General features: G+C 37.3%; 1 protein-coding gene across 4 annotated transcripts in view; it reads left to right on the plus strand.

The window, feature by feature from the left end:
- The window catches only part of MAST4 (microtubule associated serine/threonine kinase family member 4), a 221,933-nt gene that overhangs the window by 35,580 nt on the left and 164,751 nt on the right, over positions 1 to 21,602 (plus strand). For all 4 annotated transcript variants that reach the window (XM_081945100.1, XM_081945101.1, XM_081945102.1 and 1 more), the window contains exon 3: positions 1,290 to 1,411. In XM_081945100.1, the coding sequence (XP_081801226.1) occupies positions 1,290 to 1,411 (122 nt within the window). The remainder of the gene's footprint in view (positions 1 to 1,289; positions 1,412 to 21,602) is intronic.

A 21,602-nucleotide genomic window follows, 5' to 3' on the forward strand; every position in this document is an offset into this window, starting at 1 on the left:
ACTCCTGGTTAGATTCTAAAAAAAATTGTATTTTCCATCCTGAAGTTAAAGTATAATTATAAAAGTAATATTTGATGTAGATTCTTTTCTAGAATGGATATTATGGAAAATCTTGCCCCTATGTTCCTCTGGGGCATACCATGTCAGAAAGTGGGTGCAGAGGAGAGAAGAACAACAACAAAAAATCCCTATTTGGGGATTGGATTCTGTGGACCTGATATTGATTGTACTTTAGATAAGGCTCTATATTTTGGTTAGATAATGTTCAACTTTTTAAAGCAATAGCTTTATCTTTGAAAGATCAAATAGATTTCCTTAGGATTCAACTTCCAGTGCTTTATTTCTGTCAGGAAAATCGTTGGTTTAGTATTTTGACAATGCAGTACATGCAGTAACTAGCATAATATATATATGTACAGTTTTTCTTTTAGAAATTTTCTTAAGTGACTGGCCACATACACATCTTGAACTGTAGGCATTCACAAACAAAATAATACTACAAACAGCTAAATTATATTGACAGGTATATTACATGACTTTTACGGTGCAGTGGATAGATTATAGGAGATCTGTTATCTAACAGTTTATTAATCTCAAATAGCAGCACAAATGAAAGAAGAAAGGAATTGCTATTAACCTGTAACTGAACTATGTCTGTTCATCCATGTTAGTTTGTCTTATGAAATTATTACTTTGCCATTCAGGGATGGTTGAAAAACTCTGAATTTAGAAGCTCACAGTATAAAAGCAGAAATTTGAGAATTAGAGGTAGTCCTCAATTTACGATGAAAATCGAGCCCAAAATTTCTGTTGCTAAGTGAAACATTTGCTAAGTGGGTTTTGCCCCATTTTAGGACTTTTCTGGCCACAGTTGTTAAGTGAATCGCTGCAGTTGGTTAATTAGTAACAGGGTTGTTAAGTGAAACAGATTTCTCCATTGACTTTGCTTGTCAGAAGGTTGCAAAAGGCAATCGCGTGACCCCCCTGGACACCGCAACCGTCATAAATACGAGTCTGTTGCCAAGCATCTGGATTTTGATCATGTGACCATGGGGATGCTGCAATGGTCGTAAGTGTGAAAAACGTTCACAAGTCATTTTTTTTCAGTGATGATGTAACTTTGAACGTTCACTAAATGAACTGCTGTTAGTTGAGGACTACTTGTACTTCCTGTTAAATTTCTTCAAATGTGTCCAGTTTTTAGCTCTAAGATTTGCCTGCACTTTGTTAACTTTCTAAATTATGTACTGTAAACTTAGTTTTAACAATTATTTTCATCCTCTCGGCAGGCAGGTACTTGTTGCCAAATGCTGTTACTCAACATTCATGGCAAACTGGCGAAACTTCCAATCTTGTCCGAATGCGCACCCAAGCTCTCGGACAATCCGCTCCTTCTCTGACAGCTAGCTTGGTGAGTTACACTTCCAAATATTTGTTCCGTCAAAAAATGATTAATGTTAATATAATATTATGGCTAGGATTTTATTTGCACATGAGTCAAATAACCCCCAATTGCTTTCCAAAACCACAGTAATTCAGGGCCTTTCACATAACTGGAGTCGATTATTGTATATCATAGTGCTAAACATGTTCAATGTATCTGAATTACGTTTGCACTAATTTTGTATTGTGTTACTCATTTCATATAAAATGAGGTGGCAGCATATTTTATTATACGTTTTTCCATTTAAGCCATCTGTTTGAGAAAAAGAGGCTATTGCATTTTTTTTTTAAAAAACCCACTGGTTTAAAATATTAGGCTTTTTATAGATTATCTGTTGCTGTATGCATGTACCAGGCATACTCAACAAGTACGATTCTCTTATGTGCATATTTGGATGTCACCAAATAATGGGTAGAAACGTAAAGTAGCATGCAGTATTTATTCAGTGCAGAAAATAAAAGTTTTACGTTGCAAACGTGTCTAAATCCGATATTTGAAGATGATAGTTACCATGGTCAGTATTGCGAGAATGTTGATAACATACACTTAAAAATCCAGATGTGGGATATATTATTGTTTTCTATCTGACTGCTGACTCTACATTAGGCACAATAATTGATAGTTGAAAGGGTGAACATATTTTGCATTTTAAGGTATGGTTGGGTGCATGTCATCCAGTATTATTAGGGAAGCAGTGTTGTAAACATAATGTCCAGTAGATGGCATAAAAACCAAGTGTGTATCATACAGCATTATTGCTCTGTTTTGAGAAAAGGTTCTTACTGGTTTTGTTCTAAAGTCCTACTAACTGGGACTTTCCTCTGAGAAATACATTTATATTTCTACATGCATTTTATTATTGTGTTTTTAAACTATTCAGTAGATAAGACATTGCAATGATTATAACATCTTCCTTTGTTAGGATTCTAAAAGCAAAATATAGTTTTCACTTTGAAAAAAATATGGAGCTCACTTCTTCCAACCAAGCTGTTAACTAATGCTTATTAATTATACAGAAGGATTAAAACACATACTGATATATTAAATAAAACAATGAAATATTTACTATTTGTGAAAATATTTTATGAATATGAATGCAATAGGAATTTGGAATTCCAAAATTTTACTCATATCTGAAATTCAGAATAGATTTTATTAGAATTGACTAAGTGCAGCTTCAGAATTCTTGAAAACCCACACAACCAGTTCATATTTATTGATTTCTGCTGCTTTTCAAAAACTGATTTGTAAAGATTCAAACTTCTAGCTATTTTCACTTGAGGCTCTTTTTTCTTGAGCCTTCCCATCTTGTGCTTATTCAGATCTCTAAGTTACAACCTACTGTTTATGCTCAAGGAAGTGAGAGTTCTGAATCCTTCTCCATAACACACTTCTTGGTTTGGTCTATGAACTGAAGTTTAGCAGGGCAGTGTCCTCGAAAGCTTTCTAATTAGGTGCAATTCTCATGAGACAATATGGGTGATTTTCTTCTGTATGAACCAGATAGTATACTCAATTTCCTCTGCTCCTTTCTTGTTGTTCAGTAGTCTTTTTGATAGTTACATCTTTCACCTTTCCTTCGATGTTTCTTCTGAATCAGTCTTTGCAGTACTGTTTAATTTTCTGGAATTGCAAAAAAAAGACCATTCATTCATTTATTCATTTTGAAGAGGAAAAGTTGAAGATGGTAGCATTACTTTGCACCTATGAGCTATTTGATCACTAGGGCTGATCGTGAGAAATAAATAGGGCTGGGCTGGGGACTTCACACCCAATTCTTGCTGTTTTATTAGTCAAAGGAATCTCTTTCTTTAAGAAAAAGAGAACATACATTCTCTCACTTGAGACTTAACCACAGCCTTCCTGTAAAGTTGTTAGTTAGAAGAGAGGCATTTTTATCTTCTTGGTATCATCTAATAAATGAAACTTTTACTTCAAATATAATGAGTACCTATAATCATTTGTTGCTAGTTGGACTAATTCCATACAGTTAGTCAAACAAATTGTGTGTTTGTGTGTGTGTGTGTGTGTCTGTGTGTATAACTTTGAAGCTTTTTATCCATAGCTCTAGATCTGTGGTCCCAACCTTTTTTTGGCCATTCCCCGCCTAAGCATCTTTAAAATCTTGATGCCCTCCCCATGACATATAATTCTTACTTTACTCAAAAAGGCAGCTCTACTCACGTGGAGGAAGCCTAAAAGGCCATTATCTTGGTTTAAACAAGGTTCAAATTACCCCCATTAAAAATCAAATTGCCCCCCTATGGGGCATGGGCCCCATGTTGGGAACCACTGCTCTAGATACACATTTAAGAAACCTTACATTAACAATAACATTTCACAAACATAAATTTTTTTCTTTAACCTTAAAGGTTTAAATTAAAGTCTTAAAATAAAATAAAATAAAGCTTTAACATATGAAGAATGGTTGCAGGAACTGGGTATGTCTAGTTTGATGAAAAGAAGGACTAAGGGTGACATGATAGCAGTGTTCCAATATCTAAAGGATTGCCACAAGGCAAGCGGGAGGGTTTCCAATATATTCTTTAAAGCACCTGAAGGAACAGAAGAATGGATGAAAACTAATCAAGTAGAGAACCAACCTGACAGTTAGAACAATTAATCAGTGGAACAAGTTGCTTGCAGAAGTTATGAGTATTCCAACATTGGATATTATTAAAAAGAGATTCGGCAACCATTTGTCTGAAATTGTCATGGCCCTGTCAGGTCCAGAAGAGGAGTAGGAGTAGAAGTTGGAATTGGGATCCGACTGCAACTGCCTACGTGACCTGGGTCAGAACAGAAATGGTATAGGGTTTCCTGCTTGAGCAGGGGGTTGGACTAGAAGACCTCCAAGGTCCAACTCTGTTATTCTATTAAATTATCTAAATCATCTAATCTTAATAAATTCCAGTATTATACAAACGTCACTGTACCCAAATGTAATTTTAGCATTTTATAATGCTATAGAACAATATGTAAAAAATAAATTAACATAAAGACAAAGCGTTGGATTTTAAGTAAAGGCCAGGTTACCTATGGAATTGTCTTCAATCCATTACATCAACCCATCTCACACGGTCAATCAGGGAAGGTATGTTGTGGACCTCTTCAGCCAAAGAATTCCAACTGGTGGGGTCTAGGAAGAGAGCCTCTTTCAGGCCCTGTGGAACATTCCCTCCCAGATATGAGGCGGGATTCCACTTTCCTGGTGTGAAAACCTGGCTCTCCAGCATTGTGTGGGGCACATAGAGGAGCCTACAACCATGGGGCTGGTTAGTGTCCTGAAAGCTCTCGCCCCACCATTTACCGTATTTTTCAGAGTATAAGATGCACCTTCCCCCCAAAAGAGTGTGGAAATGTTGGTGCATCTTATACACTGAATACAAGCCCCGCTTCCGCATACCATTTTTGCAAAACACGGGCCATTTTTCGCAGAAATAGAGGCATTTTTGCCTTCCTCTATCACCCAGCAGCACTCTACAGGCTTCAGCAGGGCTGGGGGAAGGCAAAAATGGTTCACTTTTTGTAAAAAATTGCCCATTTTCTGCCCATTTTTCATAAAAATGGGGGCATTTTTGCCTTCCCCCAGCCCTGCTGAAGCCTGCAGAGTGCTCCTGGGGGCTGGGGAGGACAAAAACCCTTTTTTCTTACTTACCTCTTTGAAATCTTGGTGCATCTTATATACTGGTGCATCTTATAATCCGAAAAATATGGTAATAAAATTTTAACATTGTTTGCATGTTTTTTTAAATTTTATATACAGTTTTGATGTTTTTAGTATTTTATTTGTACACTGGCCAGAGTCCCTATGTGAGGAGATGGGTGGTTTTAAAATTTTGTTACTGAATTTCTAGTGTTACCAACAGATACATGATAAGTTCTGGAATATCTGGAACTTTCTTTTAACTATAAAGCAGTTGTTAAAGGTAGGGTGGAAGTGACATTGAAAAAGATAACATCTTGGCAAAGACTATGTGGAGGAAAAATGCTAAAATCCATTATCCAGCATAGGAATGCCACATACCAAATAGCATAAAATAATAATGTTTCTAAAGTAGTACACTAAATAATTATTTAAAAAAATTGGGGAGGAACTATTAATCTTATGTTTATCTTATTTTGAGTTATTACTCTTGAAAAATATTTCTGTCCTTCTTGCCTTCTAATCAAGAACATTAGAAATGCCTATAAATACTTAAGTAGATCTAAGATTTTAGTTGTATATCCGAGAACTCTATGTAGCCTTGTAGTATGTTACAAGTTTGATATTACTGCCATTTTTCCCCAAACAGGGGCATTTTTGCCTTCCCCCACCCCTCAGAAGCACTCTGCAGGCTTCAGCAAGGCTGGGAGGAAGGGAAAAATGCCCCCATGTTGATGAAAAATGGGCAAAAAATGGGCTGTTTTTGCCTTCTCTCACCCCCCCCCCAGAAGCACTCTGCAGGCTTCAAGCAGGGCTGGGGGAAGGGGAAAATGCCCCTGTGTTGATGAAAAACGGGGGCATTTTTGCCTTTCCTGAGCCTTGCTGAAGCCTGCAGAGTGCTCCTCGGGTCCCGGGAGGACAAAACCTTTTTTTCCCCTGACTTACCTCTTCGAAAAGTTGGTGCGTCTTATACACCGGTGCGTCTTATAGTCCGAAAAATACGGTAATTTTCTGATTGAAGAAGAAATCTTCCACCAGCCTCTCTAGAAATCTAGGGATTCACTGCAGCTGGTGAATTTCAGGCAGGTGCACCAGTGCCAAAATAACAATCCAAATGCGCCTCAGCGGGGACTGTTTCTGTCACTGACTGAGTGAGTAGTAACTGTCCAATATTTAAGGCCTCTTGTGTGATATTTTCCCTGACTCACTTAGCATTTGGTAATTAACCATGATGTGTTTGACTAGGACTGTGTCCCAGCAAATAGTTCTGTTACAGTCTAGAATTAATTCTTGTTGGATAAATAGAAGTAAGTTCTTCAAAATTTACTTCATCTGGATAATAAAATGCTCTCAGACATGAGTGTTGATACAGAAAATATATAAAGGTGTTATTAACAGCACTCCCTTTAAGGATTGTATCAGAAGCCTTGCAGAGTTTATATTTTGTTCTGTCAGAAACATCTGGTTTAACAAGCGTAGACTTATTAGAGGTTGGAAGAGTCTTTGTGTGAATGTCATGGTGTTGGCAGAACACTTGTTTTCTGGTGCATATTGTACCGCAACATATTGTACTGCACAAAAATAATCAAAAGTTGCTTTGCAGCCGGAGTTTACCTTCTGGCAGCGATATTGAAAAGGCCCAAAAGGATATTAAATTGCCGCGATAGATAGGGACTGGCATACTTTGCAAAAATTACTTTCAGAATGTAATAGAATTTTAGATTTGCTATTTGTATTCAGTGATTTCTACTTTATTTGCAAAATGATGTATGTTTAAATCTAGCACCTGAAAGTCAAAAGAGATATTTCTGGGGGAAAAAACAATGAGTTTTGTCATTTAGTTTACTTCTGTATCTGAGAATACCTTTTTTTTTAAAAAAAAAATCTGTTGTTTTTCATCTGGTCTAAGCATATAGCAGAAAATAGTTTTATTTTACAACTTTTTGTTATATATTTGTTACGGCATAGATGTACTCTCTCAAAAACTTTATTTTATTCTATATTGTTCCCCCCAGCATGTAACTATCTAGCCATCTCTACGTGGGGGATGGCGGAGGAGGTGTGCGTACACATGCACAGGCCAGTGTGTGTATAATGTGATTGTGGCCATGTGCGCGTCTTCTCAAAGTGATGCTTTCTGACAGAAAATCAATATTTTTCATAGTAGATTTGATGGGAAGATTGGCATAATCCTATTGTAGACTTTGCTAATGGCTAAATACAAACCTGTATTTTTATCTTTCTCATTGGCCTTTGGTAAGAAATGTACCTTTCACCTCTACTCCAAAATGTCCTTGTTTCTCTTTCACCCCTCCTGAAATCTCTTTAAAAAGTTGAAAGTGAAGCAAGAATCTTAAATAGCAAGGCTTGCCATAGATATTTAAAGTTCCAAGATGGTATTTTGGCATAACTTGCAAGTTTGATAATAACAGGTCCTATTTTTTCTACTTCCTCAAATATTCTGTTGTTTGGCAAACCCTCTCAAACCCTGTTTGGGAAACTGTTCTGTCCCATGATTCCAATGAATATGCAGACACAGGCTTGGCTGTCTGCCATGACTAATTACATAGATAAAGCCATCTCTTGGCTAGGAGCCTAGAAAACTATCTTCAAGACCAAGATTAAACTTACGGAATGCTTTCTCAATGGCTAGTGAAATGGACTGTTGTTTCCTGCAAAGATTCTCCTCCCATTGCTCCACCTATAAACTCTTTGGGAGGTGCCACAACCATAGCCAGCTGTCCCTATTTCCTTCTATGATGTCTTCTCCACAGCTGTTCCTTTCTCCTCTCAGCTCTACGCATATCAGGGACAACCTCCCTCTGTTCCTCCTCACTGCTGCCTGACTCAGATGCCACCTGGTGGCCAACAGGCCTCTCTTGTTCCTGCTCTGACTCCAAACCCCTCCAGAGTCTTCCTCATCCTCCAGAGCAGTCCCATAATGGTCAGCCGGCCGCTGCTGAGCCACAACACAAACCCTCACAAAAATGATGCTAAGGGAGACTTATATATTGGCTGTCATCATTATAGATCTACCTATCTATAATTATAGATCTATTTCATTTCAAAAATAGAATGCGTGTCTATTTAGAGAACAGAAAAAGTAATAATTTAGTAGTTCATCTTTTAGAAATTCTATAAACTTTTAAAAATAACTCAGTAAATGAGGGACACTTGTCTGCTGTCCTGAAAGGAAAGTATTTGGCCAGACATGTATTAAAATGTGATCAGCATCTTGCAGTAGAAGCTAACATTATATCCTGCTTCATGCATAAACCATGTATATATTATGCAAATGGATTTAATGTGCTGTGATATATCAAATGAAGAATTATCTGTTAATTTAGTTAGAATTTAAGATATTTACACGTGCTAGAAACACAATAGTGCTATGATAGAGTGAGGATTGCAAAAAATGCCATGGAAATGAAAGGTTAACCTATAAAAGATGTTTGAAGGAAAGATACAGACTATCTTAGAAAAACAAAATGCTATTTTGGGTTTGATAAAAATAATATTGCTAGGGACCAAAGCAGAAAAAAAACCAAATATGATTTTTTTTAACCTTAAGCTGTTTGTATTTCCTTTAAGTCTAATGTTCCCACAGCTATGGAAAGGAATTTTACAGAGGCTAGCTGTCTTAAAATGTACTGATATGCTAAACCACAGTCTGATTAAAATGTTGCATCTATGTTATGGTTTAGCTATGGTTTGGTGAATAATCCACATTGCATGGATTTTATAATCACTTACCTGAAAACAAATTACATTATGACTTAATATGTGTAAACTTAGTCAAATATTTTAAAAGAATGGAGCTGGATAAAAGGTTAATTATTTGCAATTGGGGCTAACCATGTAGTGCTTTGCTTAGAAGTCCCGTTATAAAAACAGTTTTATTATATAGCATCTATATGAAGTGATGTTTAAGTGTTTGAATTCCTCTTGAATAGTCTATTGAGAAAACAATTGTGTAATTATTTGAGGCTCCTTGGATTTCAGTTTTATTTTGTGTTTTGGTTTCCTGAGATACCTTATGCATTTCAACATGCATTTTTATGTTATTTTTTAATGCCTAGTAATCAGAAGTTAATTCCCTTTTGCAAATGCTACTATTAGTAGACTCATTTTGTATACTTTTTAATTGGGAGTATAATCTGATAAAATACCCATTATTTCTTCAGACTCTATCAGCATTTTGCTAATACCATTAGTACTTTGTCAAATAGATATGCCACAGTAGGTCATCATGACTTGGATTGTGTGCCCCTTTAGCCTTGGGCAACTCAGGATTTTGATGAAATCCCCCTGAGTGGCTTGTTTTTTCTTTTCCTAATTGCCAATCTTGGATGCATCTTGGCTTAGGAAATGAAGGGAGTCATAGAAACAATCCTTGGATTACCTGCAAAGAAAGACTGAAACTTGACCTGATCAGGCAGTTACACTCCCAGGTATAAGCCCATACTTTAACAATAAGGGAGGAAAAGCGTCATTGTGTCTCCCTTATTGTTGTTGGTAAGCTATTGGCTTTCTTTCTTGTATGGAGTGTTATACTGACTTTTAGTGTATTGAAGAAGATAGACAAAATTGTTCAGAAATGCCACAGTCTTGATTCCTCCTGGGCAGACTCGAATATGAAGGCTGGGATATTAACCAGCCGTTTTATCTGGAATTTGGAGGGGGAAAGTAAATTGAGGAAGTGGTTTAGATATAACTTTTGTGACTGTGGTGAAATTCAATTTTTCTCCCTACCGGTTCTGTGGGCGTGGTGTTGTGGGTGTGACTTGGTGGTGTGGTTGGGGGACTGAGTGGGCATGGCCAACTCTACATCATTCATGGCAACCCACCAAGCCACAGCCACGAACCTACAGAAAAGTTCAGCTGGCCATCTTCTAGCGTTCAACATGGCTGCTTCTCACCTCCTTCTCATGTTTGCTCTGTGTGTATGTGAGCCCGAGAAGGAGGAGAGAAAGAGCCATGTTGAATGCTGTGACAGAGAGAAAATGCCATGAGTGGCACCGGCCATGAGCGGCACTGGCAGGCAGTGGGTTGCACATGCACGGCTGGAACAGGGCAGTGGCCATACACATACACCCCATTGCCTGACAGCGTTGCAGTGGAGCTGCTCAGAAGGCAGCGAAAACTATTGCTGGTGACAAGAGGCTTCTTGACATGAAAGATGGCCGTGTCCCCCCACAAAGCACGAAGGTAGGTGAATGACGCATGTGGCAGCTCTGGGGCAAGGCCGGAGCCAGGGAATGGAGCATTCCACGTGGTGAAGGCAACATATATAGGGCATGGGTGAGTGGATGGAGCGAGTGGATGGAAGGGGCGAGTGAGCAGCCAGAAGGGGTGGGCAAGCAGGCAGGCATGGGCGGGGCCAACCAGGGGTGGTTTTTCAGCAAACCAATTCAAATCGTTGCTACCGGTTTGCCCAAACTGGTCTGAACTGGTCGAATTTCTGCTTTGTGAAGAAGAATGTCCAGACCAGCTGTATTCACAAACAACTGCAGCACCACCAAAGTCAGCTGCAGCCACATGGTGGTGATTTTCAGCTAATTTCCCACAAGCAAAGTCAATGGGGAAACTGGCAGGAAGCCAGACATTTCTCCTATTCCCACTGTTTTTTTGTCCACCTATGGTAATTCTGTTTATCTCTTTAGGTAAATAAATATAACAGATGATTCAATGGGTTGCAGGCAGTCTAATATGATAACAAAGCTATCAATGTGGTCATAGGGGTCGAAAGCAACTTATGGCACATAATCAATTAATGAAAGAATTACTGCAATAATACAATACAGTAACACACTTCCTGCCAAAATATAGACACTGTTAAATGTAGAAACACATAGGGACATGCAGGCATATTTGGTAGGCCTGATACTGCCAAAGGTGGAGTAGCCACTGATTGTGAATCTACTTCAGGATTTGGTATTATTGGTGCTAATTGAAGAATTACAGTTGGGTGTCAAAACACATCAGACACAATTTATTTCTGCAGTTCTGTTTTCTTCTGTTAAATATGTAATCTCTAAATATTATCTCTGGTATAAGAAAAGACACCAATTCTTTCTTCGACATTTTTGATTTTCCAGTTACATTCTTCTCTATAGTTTCTTGCTAATACAGTTTGTCTAACTGAGGAAATATTCAGCATAAGAATATTGTTCAAATTTTGTAAATAAGAAACTTCATTTGCATTTATTACCTGCAGATAAGTCCCAGTTTGGAACACCCTTGAGATTCTTCCCTAGATAACTTGGTCCCATGCCATTAAGAGCTTTAAAGGTGGTGGGCAACGCTTGGAAGCAAACTGACATCCAGGGCAGCTCATGTTACATGGGCTACCCTGCACAGCTGCATTCTTTGCCATTGGTAGCTTCTGAATTCTTTTCAAAGGTAGCCCATGTAGAAGGCATTGCAGTAGCCCAAGCACATGCTGACCAGGGCATGAGTGACTGAGCGCAGATCTTAGACTGTTAAGAGACAGTAGTTAAGTGAAATTTTGCCCCATTTTATGACTCTTCTTGCTACAATTGTTAAGTGAATCGCTGCAATTGTTAAATTAGCAACAAGGTTGTTAAGTGAATCTGGCTTTCCTATTGATTTTGCCTCACAGAAGGTCACAAAAGGTGATCATGTGATCCCCCTCATGGGTCACAAAAGGTGATCGTGCGATCCTGATCATTCAACCATCATAAATATGAGTCAGTTGCCAAGCATCTGAATTTTGATATAATGTGACCGTAGGGATGCTGCAATGGTCTCACGTGTGAAAAATGGTCATAGGTCACTTTTTAGTGCACTTTTTTAGTGTTGTAACTTTGAACGGTCACTAAATGAGCTGTTTTAAGTCAAGGACGGTGTCAGCGTTCCAAATATCATGCAGAATTAAATCAGAGTCCAAGGCAAAGCTATCCTTAAGGTTCCAATTTAATAAGACAGACATGTTGGCAACAAACTGTGGGATCCCAAATGGATTCCACCCAGTTGAAAGTTCATGATCATGATTGAAAGTTCCCCACAGCCATAAATCCATTACATGGTCCAATCTTCCTCGGCCACGCTGGCATCTCCACCCAGCTGGTTCTGGTCAGGTGCAGAGGTGCGGAGACAAAGATGACCTTGGCTTCTGTAAAGGAATGACAACAACACATTCCACAACTCTACTCCTTTCTATCCCCCCCTCCCAATTACTAGGTTTAGGTTTAGGTTTATTAAATTTATAGACCGCCCCCTCTCCCCGCAGGGACTCGGGGCGGTGTACAGACCGTTCATATATAAAAACAGCAAAAACATGACATAAAACACCAGACAAAACAACACAACCATACAGTCTATATATATCACCCAAACTAATTAAATAATTAAAACAATTCTAAAACCAATTTAAAACCCCAAAATTTAAAATTTAAAAAGCCATCCAGGAAGGTCAATAGTGAGTGTTACTTGTAATTACAATTAGGCCAGCCGGCTAGTCGAAACAGGTGGGTCTTAAGTTTCTTACAGAAGGAGCGGAGGTCCAAGGTAGTTCTAATATCGGGGGGGAGGTCGTTCCAGAGGGTTGGGCCCATCACAGAGAAGGCCCTACTCCTAGGCACCGCCCGCCCGCACTGCTTAGCGGAAGGTACCCGGAGGAGTCCCTCTCTGTGAGAGCGGATTGGTCGCAGGGATGTGTGGGGTAGACTACACTAATGAAACAGCATAGTGAAATAATAGAAAGTGTGGCAGGCCAAAGATCCTAAAAGGAACATAACTACATGCCTGACAGATGGCCTGTACTGTTATTCCAAATGGCAGTGAAGCACTAGTGGGCCGCTGACCTTGAGAGTGAAGTGACCTGTGTCTTGTGGCTGCCCTTAGGTAGGGCAAATGGAGCAGTGACATGCTTGTCTATTTCAGCATACTAACTAGTATCCTTGGGGTTAGGGTTGGGGAAAGCAAGGGTGTACCTTAGTTATCTACATCTGTAGGTGATTTGGCTTCTGAGTTTTTCCATGTCTTGTTGACTGTGGGGTAGGAAAGGGAATGTAGTAAGATGTCCCAAAGGTGCTTTTTCAAAAGGCAACTGGACTGGGCTTTCTTTATTCTCCCCGGAAGACCTTTCCCTTCTCATCCAAGACGTGAATGAGGGAAAATGATGGCGAATGAAAAGATTCATTTTCCTTGCAGTCATCTGGTTGTTAGCATTCTCTCTGAGAGTCATTGAGACCACTTGGAAATTTATCTGTGCCCTCAATGTCACCTGAATAGTGCAAACGAATGTGGAGAGTGCTAATGACCAGATGACTGCAAGGAATATAAATCCTTTTATTCACCACTATTCATTCTGAACTGAAGTTTCTTGGATGAGAAGCAAAATGTCTTCAAAGAAAAACAATAAAAGTTGCCTTTTGAAAAAGCACCTTTGGGACAACCATGACCTGGGTGACTAAGAATCTCCATAGACAAATGCAGTAGGATATTGTATGTGAGATTTGTAATAGAGGAAGGAGGTTGTTCAACTTGTAATCATGAACAGGGGTTGCTGAGTGTACATTAAAAGCATCTTCATAATTGTTACACACTACTCGGCAATATTAGTTGCCCAGTAATGTGTATGAATGTTTTGGGTGAAGCCCTTTTTTCTGAAAGGGAGAATGGATCAGTCGGGAAAAGTTAGATAACATATTGAGACCATGAGGTTCTGGATTGGCAGGAGAGTTCCCCAAATCTTTGGCATCACAGGACTTAAATATGTTTTCCTTGTTGTGGGCTTGGCAGATGCTTGAGACTTCACAGCTGTCAGATCAACCATGGACCTGATCTAAGTTATCTCTGGCCTGAGATACAGGGAGAATGCATGTTTTGACAGGCAGCCTCATAACAAACTTGTCGCTACACCATGTAGGACTTTACAGGTGACAATCATCATCTTTAATTTGGAAGCTTACTAGTGCAGCGGAGGTGTGATGTGTGATGTAGGTGTAACATGAAGTCTCCATGCCAATGCATTCTAACCCAGTGGCAGCTTCAAATGCTCCTCAAGAGAAGCCTCATGTAGAATGCAGTTCTGTAATCCAATAGGAAGAGATTAAGGCATGTCACTATAAGTTAGGCTTCCCAGTCCAGAAACAGGCTACTGAAAATGTCCCAGTGCTCAATGTTCAAGCTCCCATTTTCAGACCTGCTCAACCCTTATTGTTAGCAGTGTTGCTTTCAAGGCTTTTCAGAGGCCACTGAAAAGACACAGTGCTTCACCAGAGCTCATAGCGCTCTCTCTCACACACACTCTCTATCTCCACCTCCCTCCCTCCTCTCTCACCTTCACTCTCTCCCTCTCCCCCCTCCCTCTACATATGCATATGAACTTACTCATAGATTCCCACATGCCCCTCACACACAAAAGATTTTTTTTCATGTATTATTTTTATTGGTTTGCTTTTGTTCTTTCTATATTTTTTCTGTGCTGTTTAATTACATAAAAGAGAAAAACCGCCAATTTCCAAAAGAGCCAATGAGTTCTTAATATTGACCTAATATTCCCTCCATTAACCAAGAAAGGGAAATTTCTAATAACATCAAGACTAAATATTAGATCACTTTTTCCAAGGCCGTCTTAACTCTGAACTGTTGTTAAACTAATGGTCATTGGACGACCTGTAGACAGAGATATTTCACTTTAATTTCTTTTACTAGATGATGATGATGTTATCCATTCAATCGTGTCCAACTCTTGGCGATTCTATGGGGCAGGTCTCTCCACATCTTCTAATCTTGCATTAATTCTTTGAGGTTTTTCTATGCTGTGGCTGATGTCAGCTTTGATGGTGTCTTGTTGCTTATGTATCCTTAGATTTTGTGGATTAATTTAAAGTTGTTTCCAAACACTAATATGCATATATTTGTTATTCATATATTTAAAAAGATTGCTTTTTAGTGGGGATGCAAATATGTGTTTGCAAGACTTTGTCGTGTAAGTATAAAGAGAATGGCAGGGCCCATTTATGAAGCATGAAATGCAATCAATTTACTTGGTAGATAGACATTTAAATCCCTAAGCAATTTTTAATGATACAGTCTAATCAATTGATTTCAAGTTTAATAGCCTGATGACAGCTTCAAAAAATCAATAATTGGGATAACCTAAGCTTATAGTGATAAGTAAACTCAAATAGCTTTCCCCTTTTCTTTTAAAATTTGTCTAGAAATCACAAACTCAAAAAAAAATGAGGCTTTTTTTGTTGTCGAGTTTTATTTCCCTTTGACATTCAGTCATTTTTCTCTGCTGAAATACATAAAGAATAATTTAAAGCTTTAAATATATCTGAATGTTGTGGTACATTGGTTTTGCAATATGCAGTGATCTAAATCTCAACATTAAGCACCTTTCTGTTTAGGACTGGAATAAAATGAAAATGATCAGAGTACACAACTGAGATCAGAGCGTGAAATTATGCATGATGGTAGAAATAATATTTCTGTCTCTGGCTTTCTTTTCTGAAGTGAACTTTCTAACGGATAATTGGTTTTTTAAAATCAGATATTAATCCTGTGTGTACTGATATTTTAAATAGTTTTGTATCTTGAGACAATTATTACTTCCTAGGAAGCTAAATAACTGTCACTGTTTTTTTAGAACCAGTGAGCTATGTTGTTTGAATATCCAGCTCTGTTTCAGTTTTTCCATGATTAGTCTTAATTTCTCTCTTCACTTTAGGTGCCACTGCTAATTAACTCAGGCATTTTTTACCTCACCGCTTCCTCTCAAAAACTTGATCTATAGACTGTGCTTAAAACGGCATGCTAGCACAGGATGGCAGGCGTATTGTTCTGTGCGAATAACAATCCTCTTGCAGGATTTCCTCTGTCAAATAGCTACTCCTGTCTAGATAAATTTGTTAGTTGTCTGGAGCCCACTTGCTGCTTTGTAATACAGCACTGCAAACATGCATGAGCTCAGAAGTTGCTGAGTGAATAACTGGCGAAAGTCAGCTGACTATTCCTTTCCAATCAGATAAACTGTGATGTAAGTGTTTAGCAGCTGCTAGGATCTGAATAAGTGAGCCGAAGTCTGAGATACTAGAGCATGGCTATATTGTTATAGAAGGAATGAGGGAGAGAATGGACGAGTCCAGCATTCTGAGAAGGCGAGGGCTTCAGGTAAGGATATGTAGCTCTTTGAGAGCTATTTTCTCAGTGAATAATTTTGTTGTAAAAGTTTCATTTGGATTTACGCCCTGGGCAAAAAAATGTAGAGACAATTTTAAACTATTGATTACTATGTTTCAAGTACAGAGTGATAAATGGTTCATCAGTGAAGTATTCCTTGTCGGAAAGCTGCCTGCTTTTTTTTCTCTAAGGATGTGGAATCATACCTCTTTTACTAACATTCACCTGAACAAAAAAGCTCTTTAAAAAGATACAGTCTGACCTTCCAGTCTTATCTGCTCTTTCAGATAGAGTAAATAGATCATTGATTCCCTTATAAAGAAAATTTGAAAAGCATCTTAAATGGGAAAGTATTTAGCATTCAGGTAAATATGAACAGCTCTAGAGAATTTCAAATGTTTTGAATATTTAAGCAAAAAATAAAAAGGCAAACAACCCTGCATGTTTTAAAATGTTTTGAATTTTCAGCATTCACTGTATATATTTGGCAAATGTGGAAGCTATTAGTAATACTGTTTAAAGCCTAAAACATCAATGATGCTTCAGTGTGATTGTTTTTGGTTAACATATTGGCAAAGAAAATTACTTTTCTGGGAATGTGAACAAAGTTTTAGCAGTCTTTGAATTCATTGCCAGAGAAATAATTTCAGAATACTTAGCTTATCGTTCAAGATTTCTGAGTTATTATATATGTTCAGACACGTTATGCCTTTTGTTGTCTGGACTTGTGGATGCTTAGAATTTCAAAACTTTTTATCTTGTCAACTTAGTGAATTAAACTCTCACAAATCAGTGCTCAGTGTTATACTTGTAAGCAAAGAATAAAACATAATTAACATGATTGAAGACAGATGAAGTACCACTCTTAAACCTCTTTGTTTTCTGTTGTTAAAGAAAAAAATTGCTTAGGTCATTCATCTTTGACTAAACTTCCTTTCCCATGTTTTCTATGCAATTCTATTGTTTCATTGTACTCAAAGAAGCTATGTTATTGCCACTGTAACTTTGCAGATATTTAGTTACTGAAAATTCCTAAACTTTTAAACCTATAAATGAAAGTCTTTACTGAAATAACTGTTTTGCTGAAATACGTGGCTGTTTTGACAATTATTATTGTGAGATCATTATTAATGAACTAAATCTTTTGAGGTTTTTTGATAAACCGTGTAGCCTTAAAAAGAATATATTTTGTTTGTATTAACACTGGTCACAAGAATAGTTGTCATGTATTGATTATATTAAATAACTCTTATGATCTGAATGTATTAAATAATTGGGATGATTACGATTAAAATAAATAGTTTTACTGTTAGAAGCATTAATGAATTTCTTGAAACTAGGATTTAAAAAAGTAAGTTTTACTTTATTTTTTAGTAAGTGCTAATAGTGCTTAGCAAAAACATATAATTTGTTCTTTATAAAATAAATTTATCTATATGAATCAAGTATTTCTTGCTGCATATTGAAAATACCATCTAATTTTACTACTGATTTTTTGAACCATGCTACCAAACTAAATGCAAAAACTGTTTTAAGTACTTAGTTTTTCAACTTTATTGATTTGTCTTTCTTGCCTCTCATTCAGTTGAGAATTTGACATAGGCAAAGAAATTTTGAGCTTTGGTTCCTTTGAACATTAAAGTTAAGAAAAAATTCCTTAGTGTGGCTTTAATATTTATTCAAATGTAACATTTATTTGTTTCTTTGTATTTTATTTACAGCAGTAAAGGCCTGGTATCTTTGTGCTTACATTCACTAAGGAAAAATGTGATTCCCTAAGATATTAGGACTTTAATTAATGCTGACAAGACCTTGATCAGATAAATTGACCTTAGTTTTCTTGCACCAAAGGGATGATATTTTATTAAGACTGCAGTGGCCAGTATATTGACAGTGAACATCAGTGTGCCTGATTTTTTGGTACCAGCTAGGTTCTTTGTCCAGCTGGTCTTAAAATATTTTTAAATATTTTCAATTTAGAGAACAGGGAAGAGATTACGTGACATATTGCAAACCAAATGCCATTAATCATTTGGACTGTGCAATGCCTCAGATATGATTCCAAAAAATACAATTTGGAGCATGGACATAGCATTTGCCTCTAACTTTTAAAATCAGCAGACCTTGTCTTGGAAATTGCACATCTGCCAGTTGCTCCAGGAAAAGATATAGCTGTGTTAAAGAGTTATAGAGAAGTGCTATGGACATATCCTTTCCATACCTTGAAACACCTTTTTGGAATAGAATCTAAATCTTCACAAAACTCTTAATATCATTTACATTTATTAGATTGTCTCTCATACAACATGTGATTGGTGGAGATTATCAGGGTGATGATGTCTTGCCTATGTTCTGTATACATGTGCTTTGCTTTCTTGGTTTATGTATGTGTGTTGCATATGTGTGCTTAATAGTACATTTCCTATATATTTCTTCAGTGTTATTAACTTCAGTTCTGCATGGGTAAATATGTAATTTAGCATCTGAGACTCAGAGTCTACCTCTCAGTAATAAATTCCAAAATCTTGCAGGATTTGAGTAATTTCAATTTGATTTATTTATTTATTTATTAGATTTTTATATCTCCTTCAAGGTGGTAAATATACATAATGCTCCTTCCTTCTCCTATTTTCCCACAACAGCCACAACCCTGTGAGATGTGTTGGGCTGAGAGAAAGTGACTTGCCCAAGGTCACCCAGCATTCTTACCTAGTGAGAATGAATATTAAATAAATATTAAATGCTTCAATATTAAACTGAGATTATGATAGAGAAAATTAAGATTTCATGCAAATGTACTGCAATTTCATATTTGGCAGTTTCACAATATATATTTTTTAAATTCTAAAAATCAAATGTTTAAAAATTAGGGAGTTTGAATTGATGGACATGTGTTTGAAAGCACTGTGTTGCTGACTCCTTGCTAACATAGGAGTAAATTTGTCTTTATATGCAATTATTACACATACAAAAACTGTGCTAATTAGTTTTATTAGTCGAAATAATTGTAGGTGTAATGTTGATTTATTGGAAAAGTTACAGATATATGCACTGGTCTCTTTCTGTCTAAGTTAGCATGAATTGAGTAGGGAGAAGGAATATGGTAGGACAGGAATCAATAATGTTGGCAAATCAATTGCATACATTTATTTGAAATTTCTTAGGAGAATGGTGGATTGTTACTTTCCAGGCTGTGATAAAAGGAAAAATGGATATTCCCAAGGTACAGTTTACTGTTTATTAGGCATCAGATGAAAGTCTACTTTGGATCTCTATAATGGTAGGTTATCCTGCATACTCTGACACTATTAGATTAATTGAAAAAGTGTTAGCATTTATTTACTTATTTGTATAGCTTTATCATGTTTATATGGATCAGGTTTACTTGGGCAATATTTGACTATGATGAGCATCTTTAGTGTAAGGGCTAGAATGAAAGCAGAAACTGTCAAGCTAAGATCCCCCCCCCCCCAAATGCCTTTCTTATTTGTTTGAAACCCCAGGGACCTGCTTTTGCTACAAACTTTGCTAATTCCAACTGAAGCAAATTCATCTGTTTACGAAAGTTTTATTTACTCAGGACCTGTACTATTAGCCTTTATTATAACTATGGGGACTGCTTTTTTTAAATTAAATTTTGAGGATTTGCCATGGGAAATTTAAGACATCACCATGTAATTATTGCTTAGATGATACGTCTCTCCATTTAAATTGCGTAAAATTATTCCCTTTTCTTGGTCATGGAAAGGGTGTAGAATAGGGATGTACAAAACATCCCTTGCATACATTCTGCCCCCTGCCTGAACTGAAACACAAATATTTGGATTGTTTGGTCCATGCACAGACTGGGAGCGCTTATTTGGGGCAGAAGTGATTTGAAGGAAGGCAGAAGAAACCAGTTTTGGCTGAGGGGAGGCAGAAGAGAGAGGGAAGAATAGGAGATCAAAAGATGTTGGTGAAGGTTAGTCAGGACTGAGGTGTAGTGATGGCTGAGGGAAAGGAAATAAGAAAGAAGGCAGGCCAATGAGATATGCTGCTAGGAATTGGTGGCAGTCATAAAATCTGAATTTATTTATTTATTTATTTATTTATTTATTTATTTATTTATTTATTATCTATCTATCTATCTATCTATCTATCTATCTATCTATCTATCTATCTATCTATCTATTTATTTATTTATTTATTTATTTATTGAATTTATAGACCGCCCCCTCTCCCCAAAGGGACTCGAGGCGGTGTACAGACAGAGCTAAAAAACCGTATACACAATAAAAATATATTAGATACCCCTTAAAAACGAATTAAATATAGAGTCTGTACAATAATAGTAAAAATTAAAAACAGCTTAAAAGTCTACCCCTAAAAATTTAAAATACTGGCCAGGAGGATTGAAGATTAAAACTATGATTGGGCCAGGCCAGCTAATTGGAACAGGTGGGTATCTAATGGCTTGGAGGGGAGCATGCTATGAAAATGCTGAGGTGAGTATGTTGGTAAGTCATCACACAATGGGAACTGCTGAGGGAAAGAGGAAAGAAAAGAGGTGATGCGCACACACCAGCCTTGCTCTACTCAATCCCTTTGGATTTTGTTTCATTTAAAAACCTAGCACTGATGATGTTACCTAGTTTGGTAATGAAACGTCTGAAAAAATAAAACAAGCAAGCTCAGATGGCACCAAGGACGCCTCATGTCAACCCTGAGTTACAAATATCCTCCTTTATTTGAAACCCGTTCCAATTTATATATAGCTGAAATTTATATACCACCCATTTTGCTATCCAGAGTGACTCTGGGCTGCTTACAATACAATGCAATAATATAAAAACAATTGTAAAATACAGGAATAATTAAATAGTGTTGGGAAACCATGGCTAATCCAAAAGAATCGGGTAGAATTTTTGAAAGATATGGTTTGCTCTGGATTTGAAGCAAATTTAATTTCGGAGACAGAGAGAAGGGACAGGAAGTGACACACAATTGTAAGCCCACAAAAACTTAAACTAGCACGGAAACTGAATACTAAAAAAAAATTAAACACTAAGGCTTTAAAACACTTGGGTAAGGAGGTAGGTTTAAGTTGACGTTAAATGTATGTATGATGGGATTTATATAAAGCAGGGGTGTCCAAACTTGGGAACTTTAAGACTTGTGGACTTCAACTCCCAGAATTCCCCAGCCAGCCATGCTGGCTGGGGAATTCTGGGAGTTGAAGTCCACAAGTCTTAAAGTTCCCAAGTTTGGACACCCATGATATAAGGAGTTCTATAGTTACAGGCAGTCCTCAACTTAGTACAGTCCATTCAAAGTCAAAACAGCACTGAAAAAGTGACTTATGACAATTCTTCACACTTT

Source organism: Natrix helvetica (assembly GCF_964273705.1).
Source record: "Natrix helvetica genome assembly, chromosome: 2".
NCBI classification, from domain to species: Eukaryota; Metazoa; Chordata; class Lepidosauria; order Squamata; family Natricidae; genus Natrix; species Natrix helvetica.